The sequence below is a fragment of the Vicia villosa genome, unplaced genomic scaffold (genome assembly GCF_029867415.1).
Source record: "Vicia villosa cultivar HV-30 ecotype Madison, WI unplaced genomic scaffold, Vvil1.0 ctg.000238F_1_1_3, whole genome shotgun sequence".
NCBI lineage: Eukaryota > Viridiplantae > Streptophyta > Magnoliopsida > Fabales > Fabaceae > Vicia > Vicia villosa.
Genome location: NW_026705093.1, coordinates 369,775 through 385,547, shown reverse-complemented (window position 1 = coordinate 385,547; position 15,773 = coordinate 369,775). Strand labels below are relative to the sequence as shown.

Below are 15,773 nucleotides of genomic sequence, written 5' to 3'. Positions count from 1 at the left end.
GCACTAATTAGCTCTTCCAAAGAAACTTCATTCAGATTTTTTGCAATCTTGAATGCAGTCACCATTGGACCCCATCTTCTGGGCAAGCTTCTGATGATCTTCTTTACATGATCAGCCTTGGTGTAGCCTTTGTCCAGAACTCTTAATCCAGCAGTTAGCGTTTGAAATCTTGAGAACATCTTCTCAATGTTTTCATCGTCCTCCATCTTGAAGGCCTCATATTTCTGGATTAGAGCAAGAGCTTTAGTCTCCTTGACTTGAGCATTTCCTTCATGGGTCATTTTCAATGACTCATATATATCATAGGAAGTTTCCATGTTAGATATCTTCTCATACTCAGCATGAGAGATAGCATTCAGCAAAACAGTCCTACATTTATGATGATTCTTGAAAAGCTTCTTTTGATCATCATCCATTTCTTGTCTGGTAAGCCTTACGCCAGTAGCTTTTACTGGATGTTTGTAACCATCCATCAGAAGATCCCATAATTCACCATCTAGACCAAGGAAGTAACTTTCAAGTTTCTCTTTCCAGTATTCAAAGTTTTCACCATCAAATACTGGTGGTCTAGTATAACCATTGTTACCATTTCCATTGTATTGCTCAGCAGAGCCAGATGTAGATGTAGATGTGTTTATTGGATCTTCACCAGCCATCTTTTATTGAAGCGTTTTTCTCTTCCTGAATCTTTTCTAAACACGGTTAAGTGCTTGCACCTTAGAACCGGCGCTCTGATGCCATTTGAAGGATAGAAAAACACTTAGAAAGGGGGGGTTTGAATAAGTGTAGCTTTAAAACTTGTAAGATAAAAACTATTTGCACAACGATTTTTATCCTGGTTCGTTGTTAACTAAACTACTCCAGTCCACCCCCTTGGAGTAATTTACCTCACCTGAGGATTTAATCCACTAATCATACGAGATTACAATGGTTTTCCACATCGACAACTGCCAAGTCTTTTAGAGTATACTGATCACAACTTGATCACTCTAGGAACAATCTGCTTAGACACCTTCTAAGACTTTCTAGAGTATACTGATCAACAACCTGATCACTCTAGTTCTTACAACTTAATGTAAACAAATTCTTTTAAGAGTTACAATGCTTCTTATAAAGTTATTATCACAACTGTGATTTTCTCTTAAGTTTAAGCTTAAATCTCACTAAGATATTACAACAGCAATGTAGTGAGTTTGATGATGAAGTTTGAGAGCTTTTGAATTTGACAGCGTTTCTGTATAATGCGCAAGTGTTGTTTCAAAGTTCGTAACATAGCTTCTCATCAAAACTTCATATTTATAGGCGCTTGAGAAGATGACTGTTGGGAGCATTTAATTCTTTGCGTAATCCGTACAGCATTGCATTTAATGTTTCACTCTTTTGTCAACTACCTCGAGCCTTGTTTTCGCTGTGTCTACTGGCGTTGCCGTTAATAGCTTCTAACGTTCCTTTTGTCAGTCAGCGTAGCCTGCCAGTCTAGTACTTGCTTCTGATCTGATGTTTGTGTAAACAACGTTTGAATGTCATCAGAGTCAAACAGCTTGGTGCAGAGCATCTTCTTGTCTTCTGACCTTGAAGTGCTTCTGAGCGTGATACCATGAGAACTTCAGTGCTTCTGCTTCTGATCTCAAGTTCTTCTGATGCTTCCATAGACCCATGTTCTGATTCTGCTTGACCATCTTCTGATATCTTGCCAGACCATGTTCTGATGTTGCATGCTGAACCTTCTGAGTCAGTGCTTCTTGTGCTGATTTTGTGCATACTCTTTATATAATTCCTGAAATGGAAATTGCATAGTATTAGAGTACCACATTATCTCATACAAAATTCATGTGCTTGTTATCATCAAAACTAAGAATATTGATCAGAACAAATCTTGTTCTAACAGGGAACCTTTGGTGTCTCATCTACTTTTTACTGACGATTATTTTATTTTTTGCAGTGAAAATTTATCTAAAGTTGGACACCTAATGAAGATCTTGAAGGTGTATGAAGAAGCATTTAGCCAAGAGATTAACATGAACAAATCAGAGGTTTTTTCAACTGTAATATATGTAAGCATGCTAAAAATGACCTAGCTCGTATTATGGATGTTCGACATATGATGGATACAGGTACTTATCTAAGGTTACCATCTATGGTAGGAAGAAGCAAGAAGGTTACATTTGCATTCATCAAATACCATATCTGGAAGAGAATTAGTTCGTGGGGATCGTCCGTTGTGTAAGGTCGGAAAAGAGGTTGTGATCAAATCAAACCTTTAGGTTATACCTTCTTATGTTATGGGTGTGTTTATTTTACCGAACACCATGGTGGAAGATATAGATAATATAATGAACTCATTATGGTGGGGAGGTAGTAATAATAAGGGATTAGATGGTTTTCATGGGAAGTCTTACTTATCCGAAGAAGGACGGAGGCTTAGGGCTTTGTGATTTTAAAGCTTTTAACATGGCTATGGTGGCTAAGAAGGTTTGCACATTATGACTAACCAGTATACCTTAACTTCTAATGTTTTTAAAGCTAAATATTTTCCTAACTCATCTTTCATGGCAGCGGGTTTAGGAAGCAATCCAAGTTTTGTCTAGAGGAGTCTTTGGAAAACTGGGGAAGTTATCTTATTATGTAGTAGATGGAGGATTGGGGATGGGAGTAGTATATAGGTGATGTCGGATCTGTTGATGAATAATAAAGGGGGGTGTTGGTTAGGAGCTCCCCAAGAGCACCACGGGTATAGTTTGACGGTTAAGGATCAGATGCATCATAACAGTAAACAATGAGACTGTAATAAGATTGGTAAATTGTTTTCTCCTGAGTTTGCTAATAATACTTTACAGGTACTTATTTTTGGAGGATGTTATGGAAGATTGCGTAGTTTGGAAGGAGGAGCGGAATGACATATATAGTGTTAAAACAGGTTATAAACTTTGGATGCAGGAGCTTTGAAATTTCAAAGGAAGAAGGGTGGAAGCTGATTGGTGGAGTTTATGGAGAATTATAGCATCATTAAAAACCAAACACCTTATTTGGTGTTTATGTTTTGGTTGTCTCCCTCCTAAAAGTAGGTTGCGGAAACATTACGTCCCTTTCCCCAATAGTTGCAATTTATGTGATGTTGCCCTTTATGTGATGTAGAAGTGGAGGATGGTTGGCACTTTTTATTTATTTTGCGTTAACATCTCCTTGTTGGAATGTTGTAGGTTTGGATCATGTAGTTAGATTGTGGCTTGATCAAATGAATGATGCGAGGAAGGTAATTCAAGATATTTGTAGAAAAGAGGATAATAAGGTTGCAAGTAGGGTAGAGGTTATGGTTTTGGTTATGTGGAATAATAGAAATAACTGGGTTTGGAATGGGGACAAGAAGGATGCTAACCAACTGGGTATGCAAGGGTATTATATGTGGAAGTATTGGTTCACGACCCAAGATTCTCATGGGATGAGCAGTGAGGACACTAATTGGACCTGCCAAAAACAAACTTGGTAACTACCTCAAGTTGGTTGTGTGAAATGCAACATGGATGTGGGGTTTAATGAACACCTAGGGACAACTAATAGAGGTTGGTGTGTTAGAGATTTCTTTGGAGGATTTCTTTTGGAGGGTGCATCGTGGGATTATGGGTTGTATTCTATTTTTGAAACTGAGGTGTTGGCTTTGAAGGAAGTGATCCAAGAAGTCATTCAGATGAACTTGAATCATATTACCTTTGAAAGTGATTCAGAATCGGTGGTTCAAGATATTAATGTTAAATCCTCCGATAAATTTGAATTTAGCATGATAATTTCTTGTATTAAGAATCTTTTAGCTTTACACAATGACTTTGAGGTCAAGTTTGTTAAGCGTCAAGTAAATTGTGTAGTCCATTGTTATACCCTAAACTTTTCCCTCCTGATTTTACTTTTATCTGGATTATGCTTCTCATTTCATCTGCATACACTTCATTAGGTCGTTTCCATAGCATGCTGAAGGTTGAGAAAAACGTAAGAAATGGGGGTTTGAATTGTGTTTTCTAAAAAGTTTGATTCTTTTAAAATGGATTTCAAAAGTTTGAGAGATAATTCAAAGAAAGAAGAAAAATAACACTTTCAGTTATCCAGGTTCACCTTAGAAAAGGCTAATCCTGTCCACCTGACAAGGTGATTTCACCTTAGAAAAGGACTTAATCCACTAATCCTGAAAGATTACAAACAACCTCTAAGAGTCTAGAAAGACATCTTAGCCCTCTCAAGTATATAGACTAACAACCTAGTCACTTGAGGAAAACAAATCTCAACAGATTTACAAATGAAATATTTACAAGATATTGCTTCTAAAAAGCATATTGAAACATAGACAATTTAGCTCAAATATTAACACAATTTATGAGCAATAGCTATTGTGTTCTTACAGATTCTTAGATACTAGATTTCTCACAATGGAGTGTTTAGTGCAGTTTCTTTAAGAACTTTCTTTCTCTTTTTTTTCTCTTTTTTTCTTTTTCTCTTTTTTTCTTTTTCTCTTTGATGTTTATTTGTTGGGTTTGAAAATATTGCTTGAGTAGTTTTTCAGATCGGCAACTTCTTCAAAAGAGATGTCTCAAATATATAATCCATTGAAAATATGACTGTTGAGAAAGACAAGACGAAGCTTTCCTTCAAGTAACGACTCTAAAAAGTCTTGGGAACAGTGAGCACACAAACAGAATATTCAAACAATACGTCGTGCAAAAGTGGAAAAGGTGATGTATTGTTGTACTGTGTTGCTTCTTTTGCAAGTTTCTGATCGTCCTTCAGTTGTGATGTACTTCTTATCTGAAGTAGAGCGTGCAATGAGGAGATCAAGTAACATAGACGTTCCAAGAGAGAGAAACCTTCAGATACAGAAAGAGGTCTTCAGAGTCAAGAGCAACAACCTATCTAAACGACACATTATGATTTCTGAACTGGAAGCAATAAGCGTTTATGAACTAAATTCTTATATCTGAATAGTCTCTTTGCTTCAAAACATTTGTAGATCCTTTTCTGATGGATTGTTCAACATTCTTTAGAACTGCTGACGTCTCTTCAGAATTGAGATGAATAGTTCTTCTGTGTGTGATAACTCTGATTTTGATGATTATCTGGACAACAATCCTAATCAACCAAAATAGTGAATATGAACACTTAAGAAACTATTAGTGTACAAATTGTTTCATACAAATATATGTATTGTTATCATCAAGACTTAAAGATTGAATGCATAACCAAATCTTATTCTAACACATGCATTCATGCAATTAAGCACCTTGGTTCATAAAGGGTTTTAAGGTATGGTTATCAAGATCTTCCTTGTGATTTGGGTTTTCCCTATACTTGAAGTGTTTACCTCACTCAAGTTGGCTAAGGTTTTGAATCATGAACATCACAAGTTTCTTTTTAAAGATTCATCAAGAGACAATGTTTCTTCTTCAAGAGTATTATAATACCCCAAATTTGCCTATCTTTCATATCTTTTCAAACGCTATTCAATCCCGAATGAGCACGATGGTCTAGCGGATAGTGAAGTGAGTGAAAGGAGTTCCATATGTAAAAAGACCTGAGTTTGAATCCCATTTATTTTTCGCATTTTAACCTTTTTTTTTTCTTTTTTTAGTTTTCAATTTTAATTTTCCTATTGTTATTGTTTTTCATAATTAATATATTAGTTTTTATATTTAAATTATAATTAGGATTAATTTTAGTTTTATTAATATTAGTTTTATTAGTATTAGTAATTATTAAGTTACTAGTAAGAGAACTATGCATTCGCATGGGTCGTACAATGTCGTAATAAATAATAAACAAATATAATATAGTGATCATTAAGAAATATATAAAAGATATATAAATGATGAAGAAAAAATGTTTCTAATTAATATTTAAATATAAATCTTAATTTAATTAGAAGATAGTAGTGTTTTGTCAAATTTATAGGAAAGGTATGTTAATTGAATTAAATATCACCTTAAAAAAAGTAGAGATATCTTGAGAATCATATGGCATATGAATATATAATAAATATATAATATAGGTGAGTAACTTTATTTTATTTAAAAACATGTACAATAATATTTTGCTTAAATTTTACTCATATATATACCCCTCTCTTATCGTAAGCACTCCCATAAATTTTTTCATATATTTAAATAAAAGACCAATAAATTTGATAGATTTATTTTTCAAAAATATCATTTATATGTATTAATATGTGCAACTTTTAATTTGCATATTCTTAATATCAAATTAAAATATAACATGAAATATTAGGTTGTCTTGACTCGTCAAAATACGTCAGTTTTGCTTGCATATTTCGTAGGACCTATTTGATGGTCAATAAATTTAATAGAATTATTTTATAAAAAATTATATAGATTCTTGCTGACATAACTTAAACCCGTTTATAGTTTTATTTGAGTGGATCAAATAATTTATTCATATTTCTCATAAACATTTAATTTGTAATAAAATATATTAAAAAAAAAATTATGCAATTCAAATGAATAGTATAAATTAAAAATAAAAACTATTTAATGTTGTATTAAATAAATGAATCATTCAATAAAAATGAATTATATTAATTAAATTAAATTCTTTTATTTTATTTTACACTTAGTCGGCTTAAAACTCTATGTTACAAAATTAAAATAATCATAAATAAATTAAATAATAAACAAAACCAAATTATTAACTTGTGTCTTGGTTATAGTAAATTTAGATAGGTTAATCAGTTGAAATAATATTAAAGGTAATTAATTATTATTTTTTATAAGAATTTAAACTCAACAAAAAAATAATATTTCTTAATTAAAAATAAAAAACCAATAAAATTCAAAATAAAGTAGTTATTATGTATCATTATCCACAAATGTTTTGGGCTCACACCCCGAAATTATGTATGTCCAGCAATTTTTTAGGGACGCACACATTAATGTGGTGAGCATGAATTCTTTTGGTTAGGTTGCAAACTTAAAAAGAATGACATATTTGTGTTTTAAATAATAAATTTGCGTATTTATCTATCATAACTATTTTGTGTTTTTTTAATAAAAATAAAATATTTGCATACTTTCATGTAGAATAAATGTTAACATAATTATATAATTTAGCGATTCAAATTTGTAACTTTGCATCTTTTAACATAAGTTTTTACTAATATAAATTTATTATTGATAATGTAACAAATATATTTATTTTTAAAAGAACATCACAAATGAATAAAATTGATAAATATATAATTATTATATAATATTTCTACATTTTTATTTAATGTGACTTAATTTATTTTCAAGCGCTGTTAAAATTTTGTGTGTACTAACTATAATAAAAATAATAATTATCTTTTAATATTTATTATGTTTTGTTAATACAAATCTTATAAAATAAATTAAAATAATTAATTGGCACTCAAAATTTATTGGGTAATACTATGTTTAAAAGAATTTACATATTAATAATATTATTTTCGTAATTTATGTTCTTACAACAATTCGTTAATAAAAATATTAGAATATTAAAAATCATATTTTTATTTCTTTGTCTTTTTAACGTTTATTTCCATTTATAAAAATAACACATTAAATGAAAATAATTTTTATTAATACAAATTTATTAGTTTTTTATTTGATACGTCAAATCAAATTTTAAAAATCAATTATAATTAAATTACATTATTTTCACTTTCTTTGCAACACAACTACATAAAAAACTCGATAAGTATTTTTGGTTTGCAATCAATGCGTGATTATATTTTGAGAATAATAAAATAAATTATACAATATATTTATTAAAATTTTATTATTAACAGGATAATTATCACAAAAATTACAATAATAATTATTATTATTAATAACAAAAATTTATCACAATTGAATTATTTTGTACTTATTATTTATTATAAAAACTTTTTTAAAAAAAATTTATGCACAATTTAAATACAATTTCATACATTAAAAATTATTCTTTAATTTAAGTTAATAGAATAAAACTATATTTAAATAAAATTGAAGAAAACAATGAGAAATTTATTTAAAAAGTAAAATTTAAATAGTACTTTTAATGGATGAAATTTTTTTTTGTAGTGTTACTTAAACTAATTATAAATAATAATAATAATAATAATAATAATAATAATATTAATAATAATATTAATAATAATAATAATAATAATAATAATAATAATGAAATATATTTTTTAAGAGTAGACTCATGTGATATTTATTTTTAAAGGAAATTGAAAAAAATCAAAATTTGTTTTTAAATAAGAATAAACTATTTTTATTAAAAATCATATTTTAGAATTAGGATGTTTTTTTAAAAATATTTAAAAGAATCATGTTTTTATTTTATTACCAAAAGTGGAAAAGGTTATTTTTAGTTAGAATCACATGAGTTCCTAACCGTTAGATTAAATTCAAATCAATGATTAAAAAGGAGTGTAATAGTTGGTGTTACTTAGTTGGTCTAACTTATTGAATCATATAAGTTCTTTTATATATATATATATATATATATATATATATATATATATATATATATATATATATATATATATATATATATATATATATATATATATATATATATATATGATATGTTGTGTTAATTTTATTATTTGAAGATAGTTTTTTAACAATATTTTAGTTTAATCTATTCTTTTAATTATTTCATTTGTTTCAACAGTAGTTGACCATTTTAGTTTTGTAATATTACTTTTTTCTTTAATATAATAGATGTTATATATTTTATCAAAACTATTATTTATTAACAATTTTATTAAAAGTAAACAATTTTATTATCCGGATATTCTAAAGTTAATTTAAATTAAATGGTAAGAAATTGGATCAGATTATATCAGACTTTTAATTAATCATTTAAAATTGAATCGGACCGTAAATAAATTTATTTTTGGATTAAATAAATTTTTATCTTAAAATTGATTTAAAGTGCCACACGAACAGCCCTAATTTATAATGTATCATGCAGTGCATTTGTATAATAATTAAAATAATAATTAGTATTAAATATTATTAAAATAAAAATGTAATTTTTTTATATATTAATAATTATTCTTTTGTGTATTTTTTAATAATTATTAATACTGTCGGTTACTATTTATAATTCAAACAGATATGGCAACACGTTTCAAATATACAAATATTACTTTAGGAAAAAAATTGATTACCATATTGTTAGAAAATTTATAATAAGCTTTTTGTGTACTCATACTTAATATAATAATATTAATATTAATTAATGAATATGTAAGATCATATGATGTGGCAACACGTTTCAAGTATACAAATATTACTTTTGGATAAAAAATTGTAAAAAATTTAATAGTTTGAATTCATTGTCTTTATAATAAACTTTTTTTTGTCTACTCTTAATTAATATATTTGATAATGAATATTAAGATTATAACCATTCCTTTTATATAAAAATAATTTAAATGAAATAATAAATCTTATAAAACGTTATCAACACAATATTAAAAAACAATCAAGACACTAATGATTTACCATTAATGGTCAACAAATAGTATTGTGTATAAATTAAAGCATATTTGTTGAGACAAAATCATTCTAAAATTCATAGGTTATCATTCATACATACATACACTAAACACGTTAAAATTAAGATGGCAGGGAAAAAATGTATTTCTGTTTCAATATTTTTGATGGTTTTAGGAATGCTAGTAACACCATTGGTGGCACGCCAAATCGATGACATAGCATGCCCTGAAGCTCTTTTGTCATTGTTGCCTTGTCTTCCATTTTTGCAAGGAACTGGTCCTCCTACACCACCTGGTAACTGTTGTGCTGGTTTAAGTAATTTGAATCAAAAGGCTAACACCCCTCAGATTCGAAAAGATGTTTGCAATTGTCTCAAACCTGCTGCTTCAAGATTTGGAGTCAAAGCTGACAGATCAAAACAACTGCCGCAACTTTTTAACATTAACCTTTCCGTTCCTTTTGATCCTAGCGTCGATTGCAACTCGTAAGTAATGAGACTTCTTGTTTGGTAGTAACACTTATATGTTCAATTTCTGTCATGTTCATATATCTTTTTTCATTTTTGTGCAGGGTCCAGTGATTCTATAACATGGGGAATGTCGATTGTAAAGAAATCTTCAAAACCAAACTTGACACCTTCTTATCTAGCACCTTCTTATCTAGCGATAAGAAAAGATAAAAATTGTAATAACTCTATATTAGATAAGTTTTAAGAAGTTTAATAAATTAAAATGGAATAATTTACTTGCCATATTTTGCTTTATTTTTTTTTTTTCCTTTTTCTTATGGGTTACTTGCCAACGCATACTTATAGTGGGGAATGTCAGCTCTTAATCCTTTTTATCCTGCCCTTAATCCCCTATTCTGCGATATATCCCCTCTCTCTCGCATGGAGAATCATAGCAACGGTCAAAACCTAACCTCTCTCTCACTCTTGGAGAATCATAGCAATGGTCAAAATCTGACCCCTAGAACCATGAAGAATATCCCCATTGATGCAGTGGAACATATTGGTACTAGCACCCAAACCGCAATAAGACTTACACCAATCCTTATTTTGAACACCTCATCCGAGAATAATAATCTACTAATTACATCTACGGTTGTATTTGGGCCGGTTAATCCGAGATCCACCTGGGAACCGGTCCAATAGAACCGGACCAATAGACCGAAATGTCTATCACTATTTTCGTCCGATCTTGATTTACCTGATTACTATTTCGGTCCAGTACTCGAGAGAGCAAATACCTGAATCGGACCGAAAGCAGCCCTAATCACATCAACTAAAAACAAAAATCAAAATCCATTTTCAAAAACCAAAATAATAGATCTATTAGCAAACTTCCTTCCTAATGTGCAAAACATCATCATCCCCACCAGCAATTCAGAAAACCAAGAAGAGTCAAAGAACCTAACCCAAATATCAGACAAGGTTAGCTATGGGAGTAATCGGATAAAAAGAACTATTAAATCAACAATTCAAATTAAACCAAACAGAAAAAAATCTATTTTTTTCGTTCGACTATGAAAATTGAGGTGATTTAATTTGATTCTCAGTTTTAGTTTTTATGAGCTGTCAAACTGATGAACCGAACAAATATTTATCCGCTTGGAGAAATTTTTAAGAAAGCTCATGGTGATTTAGTTAAGAGAACAAATATACGAGGTGCAACAACTCGAAGAAGGTATGAAAATTAAAAAAATAATCATTGTTTATTTTATTAATGAAATTGTTAAACTAATATGCATGGTTTATGTGTATGTTTTTTTTTTACCAAAAGAAAATCAACTCATATCATTAATCAATAAAGTAGTAATACAAGGAGGGATCATATTAAACCAACTACGCCTAGACCAAGAATTGGCCGCTTTTGCTATAGAATGGGCAACCGAATTCGCTTGGCGTTTGATAAACTTAACCTCAAAGTTTGGAAAATTATTCAACAAAGTACAGATAGATGAAATAATAAAACTAAATTCCGACAAACCGGGATGAGGGGAAAGAATCGCCTGGACAGTTCTTTGAGAATCACTTTCGAAGGAAACATTCTCCATGTTGGATGCAATAGCACTAAGGATAGCTTCTTTGATTGCCAAAGCTTCCGCTTCAATAATGGAGAAGGACCCAAGCTGCTCCTCCGCACACGAAATTCCCCATATGGTCTCTCATGCACCAACCCCTATTCGTAGTACCTCTAGTAGAGTTAAAGCCCGCATCAACATTACATTTTAAGCGCCCCTCCACCGGGGGATTCCATCTAGGAATAGTTATGGGGGAGTTCTCCCTAGCAATGTGAGTTTGAGCCTTGAACCAATCTTGCCAATTGCAAAGAGCTTGAAGGCCGAGAATATTGTGAGCCTCCCTTTCATTATTCCAAATCATGTTATTACGGGTTTTCCAAATAGTATCAATCATAACCGCAACTCTCCCCGCCACCAAAGAATCTTCCTTACAACAAATATCAAAAATCAAAGAGGTAGCATCATGGAAATTATACTTACGAGGATCCACAATATGAGCCAACCCTGCACTTTGCCAGCATCGGTTCACAACATCACAACCGAAGAACACATGCCACGAGTCCTCCATATATAAATCACAAAGCGGACAAACAGTCGAGCAAGGCACCTGAAATTGTTGCAACTTAACTCTTGTGGGGAGACAATCCATACAAATCCTCCAAAGAAGATGCTTCACTCTAGGTGGAGCCTTAATATTCCAAAGACTACTCCAATCTCCAGCCACTCCCTGAAAAGGCGACCCTACCTCCTTCCGCCATAACTTATACCCCGACCGAACACTTTAACACCCATTTTGCTCCTCTTTCCAATTCCACTTATCTTCAACCACATCATCAATTAAAGGAACTTGGAGAATAACTTTCCCAACATCGGGACCAAACAGCTCCCTGATTAAAGGGGCATTCCAACATTTACCAACAGGAGATAAGAGATCACTAACAGAAAGACCATAAACATCCTGACGTTGAGGCCCACTCAACATACCCTCGGTATGACCTCGAAGCCAAGGTGCACCCATCACTGGAATATGCCTCCCATCACCAATACTCCACCTACACCCAAGAGATAGAATCCTCCTAGACTGCCAAATGCTACGCCAGACAAAACTAGGATTATTTCCCAGATTGGCTTCAAAAAAAGAAGAGCGAGGAAAATACCTTGCTGTATAAATTCTTGCCACTAGAGAATGCGGTCTAGACAACAGATGCCAACCTCTCTTAGCGACCATGGCCAGATTAAACGCCTTGAGGTCTCGGAAACCAAGTCCCCCTACACTCTTAGGACCTGTTAACTTATCCCACGCCATCCACTTGATGCAACTTTGATTACTACTACCACTCCACCAGAATGCGTTAAGCATTTTTTCAATATCATGAATAATGCCATCTGGAAGAACGAACAAACTCATAACATAAGATGGAATAGACTGCAGCACCGATTTGATCATAACTTCCTTGCCTGCTTTAGAAACCGGCCTACCCCTCCACGAAATAATCTTCTTCCAAATTTTGTTCTTCACATACCCAAAGATGATGATGTTAGCCAAATCCTTCTGAGCAGAAATGCTGATATTCCTACTAAAGAACACCTCAGATTTGGACAAATTAATTTCTTGGCCTGCGGCATCGGCATATAAGTTAAGGATCTCCATAATATTATTCACCTCCGTAAGATTTGCCCTGCAAAAAAGAAAACAATCGTCAGCAAAAAGCAGATGGGACACACTAGGTGCCCCTCTGCATATCTGAACCCCGTGGATATCCCCACGAGCCACAGCTCCTTTAATCAGAGACGAAAGCGCTTCAGTAACAAGAATAAAGAGATAGGGGGATAGGGGGTCCCCCTGTCTCAACCCTCTTCCTGGTTGAATAGGTCCAATGCTATCCGAATTCACAAGAACAGAATAATTCACTGACGAAACACACATCATCATCCACTGAATCCACCTCTCCGCAAAACCCAACCGACACAACATACCCCTCAAAAAAATCCAATCCACACGATCATACGCCTTACTAATATCAATCTTGAGAGCCAACTGGGCATTATTCCCCGAATTCCTTCTTTTAAGAGCGTGAATAACTTCAAAGGCAATCATAGCATTATCAAGGATCGATCTTCCCTCCACGAAAGCTGATTGCTCCTCCCCAATGCACTTATCCAAACACTTCTTTAATCTGTTGGCGAGGAGTTTAGAGAGAATTTTATACACCACATTGCATAATGAAATCGGACGCAAATCTGACATACTAACTGGGTTCCCATTTTTCGGAATAAGACAAATATTAGTATAATTAATATCAGAAGGAAAAAAGCCTCTTTCTAACCAAAGCTTAGCTTCTGTAAAAATATCATCGTCACATATGTCCCAGAAGTTCTGATAAAAAGCCGGGTTAAACCCGTCAGGGCCCGGAGACTTGTCAGGGTGCATCTGAGCGAGAGCCGTAAACATTTCTTCCTTAGATAAAGGTGCAGTGAGGGAGTCATTATCTCTATTAGTAATAACAGGATGAATCAGTGCCAACACCGGCTCATACGAACCGGACTTCGCCTTGAACAATTCCTCAAAGTAATTTTTTGCAACCCCGCACAAACCATCTTGATCCCGAATCTCAACTTGCTCTTCATTCATAAGCCTACTAATTTTCTGGAAATTCCGGCGAACGGAAGTTGTGCGATGAAAGAATTTAGTGTTCCGATCACCGTCCCGAAACCAATGAGTCTTGCCTCTTTGTTTCCAATAAGCCTCCTCCCGAATTTAATTTTTAGAAATTGATAGAATACGTCTAACTAGTGGTGAGGTTAACGATGCAGGAGTGTCCTAATTGGCTCTATGTTGGTTTTCGAAGAGAAGTGGAGGATTGTGGTTTATCGGATATCAGTTCACATGGTTGAAGAGTAGAGGAACCCCACGCGTGGTTAAGGAATGTCTTGATAGAGCTATGGCTAACACTAATTTGTTTGATTTATACCCGAATGTGACACTTCTTAATATTTTGGCGCTGCACTCGGATCATAATCCCATATTGCTCAATTGGGAGCCTTTTCTTTTCAACAAGTATAGTTATTCATTTAAGTTCAAATACCAGTGGTTGTTGGAGGAGGATATAAATGAAACAGTGGCAGCCGGCTGGAACAGACACAACACGGTGAAACCAGGAGACCAGATCAGGGGTTTGTCGAGGAACTTTAACGTTTGCGTAAGAGGAAGAGAGCAAGGTTTAAAGAAGAAGTGAAAGACTGTGAGGGGGGAATGGAGTACTATCGTAGGTTGAATGAACATGAGAGTATGGAGAAGTTGTTAGCGGCAGAACGGAAACACAACCAAGTGCTTGTTAGAGAAGAAGTTTACTGGAAATAGAGAACCAAAATGCACTGGCTCAAGGATAGAGACTTGAATTTGAACTTTTTCCATATGACGGCTTTAGCAAGTAAGAAATTAAAAAACATATCTATGCTTATTGATGACAATAATATGGAAGTGAAGGATCAAGTGGGTTTGCAGGGGGTAGTAAAACATTATTTTGATAATTTATTTCAGGAAGTACAAGGCATCCATGATCCAGTTTTAAGTCTCATTCAACCATTAATTTCTAATGAAGATAATGAGAAACTATTGGCACCTATCTCTAAAGCGGAATTGTATGAAGCTTTGAACCATATGTACCCGGATAAATTCCATGGCACCGACGATTTTAATCCGATGTTTTATCAAAAGTTTTGGGAAATATGTGGTGATAATATCTTTACTACAGTTTGTCACTGGATGGGTAGAGGTATTTTCTGGCCAATCTCAACGATACCAACATTTTCCTTATACCTAAATGTGATAACCCAAAAACGACGAAGGATTTGAGACCGATATCTCTATTTAACATAGTCTCAAAGCTTCTACCTAATAGATTGAAGAGGTGCTTGTCTAGGTGTGTCTCATAGGAGAAATCTGCATTTGTGGAAGAAAGATCTATACTAGATAATTCTTTAATTGCATTTGAGGTCATTCACGAGCTGAAATGCAAAACAACGGGTAATATTATGGAGTTAGCTCTTAAAAATTGACATTAGCAAGGCCTATGGTCGGGTGGATTGGAGCTTTTTGAGAGGAGTGCTAATTAACATGGGCTTTGCAGATGAATGGATACATTGGATGATTATGTGTGTGACTTCGGTGAACTATTTAGTGGTGGTTAATTCAAATCGTGTGGGACCTATTCAGCCAGGAAGGGGTTTGAGGAAAGGATA

General features: G+C 32.8%; 1 protein-coding gene across 1 annotated transcript; it reads left to right on the top strand.

Moving 5' to 3' along the window:
* The first annotated feature begins 9,551 nt into the window (after positions 1 to 9,551).
* LOC131625804 (non-specific lipid-transfer protein 1-like) lies at positions 9,552 to 10,248 on the top strand. Its single transcript, XM_058896636.1, has 2 exons — positions 9,552 to 9,993; positions 10,080 to 10,248. The coding sequence occupies exons 1-2, from the start codon at positions 9,635 to 9,637 to the stop codon at positions 10,087 to 10,089; spliced, it is 369 nt and encodes a 122-aa protein (XP_058752619.1). The 5' UTR covers positions 9,552 to 9,634; the 3' UTR covers positions 10,090 to 10,248.
* The last annotated feature ends 5,525 nt before the right edge of the window (positions 10,249 to 15,773 follow it).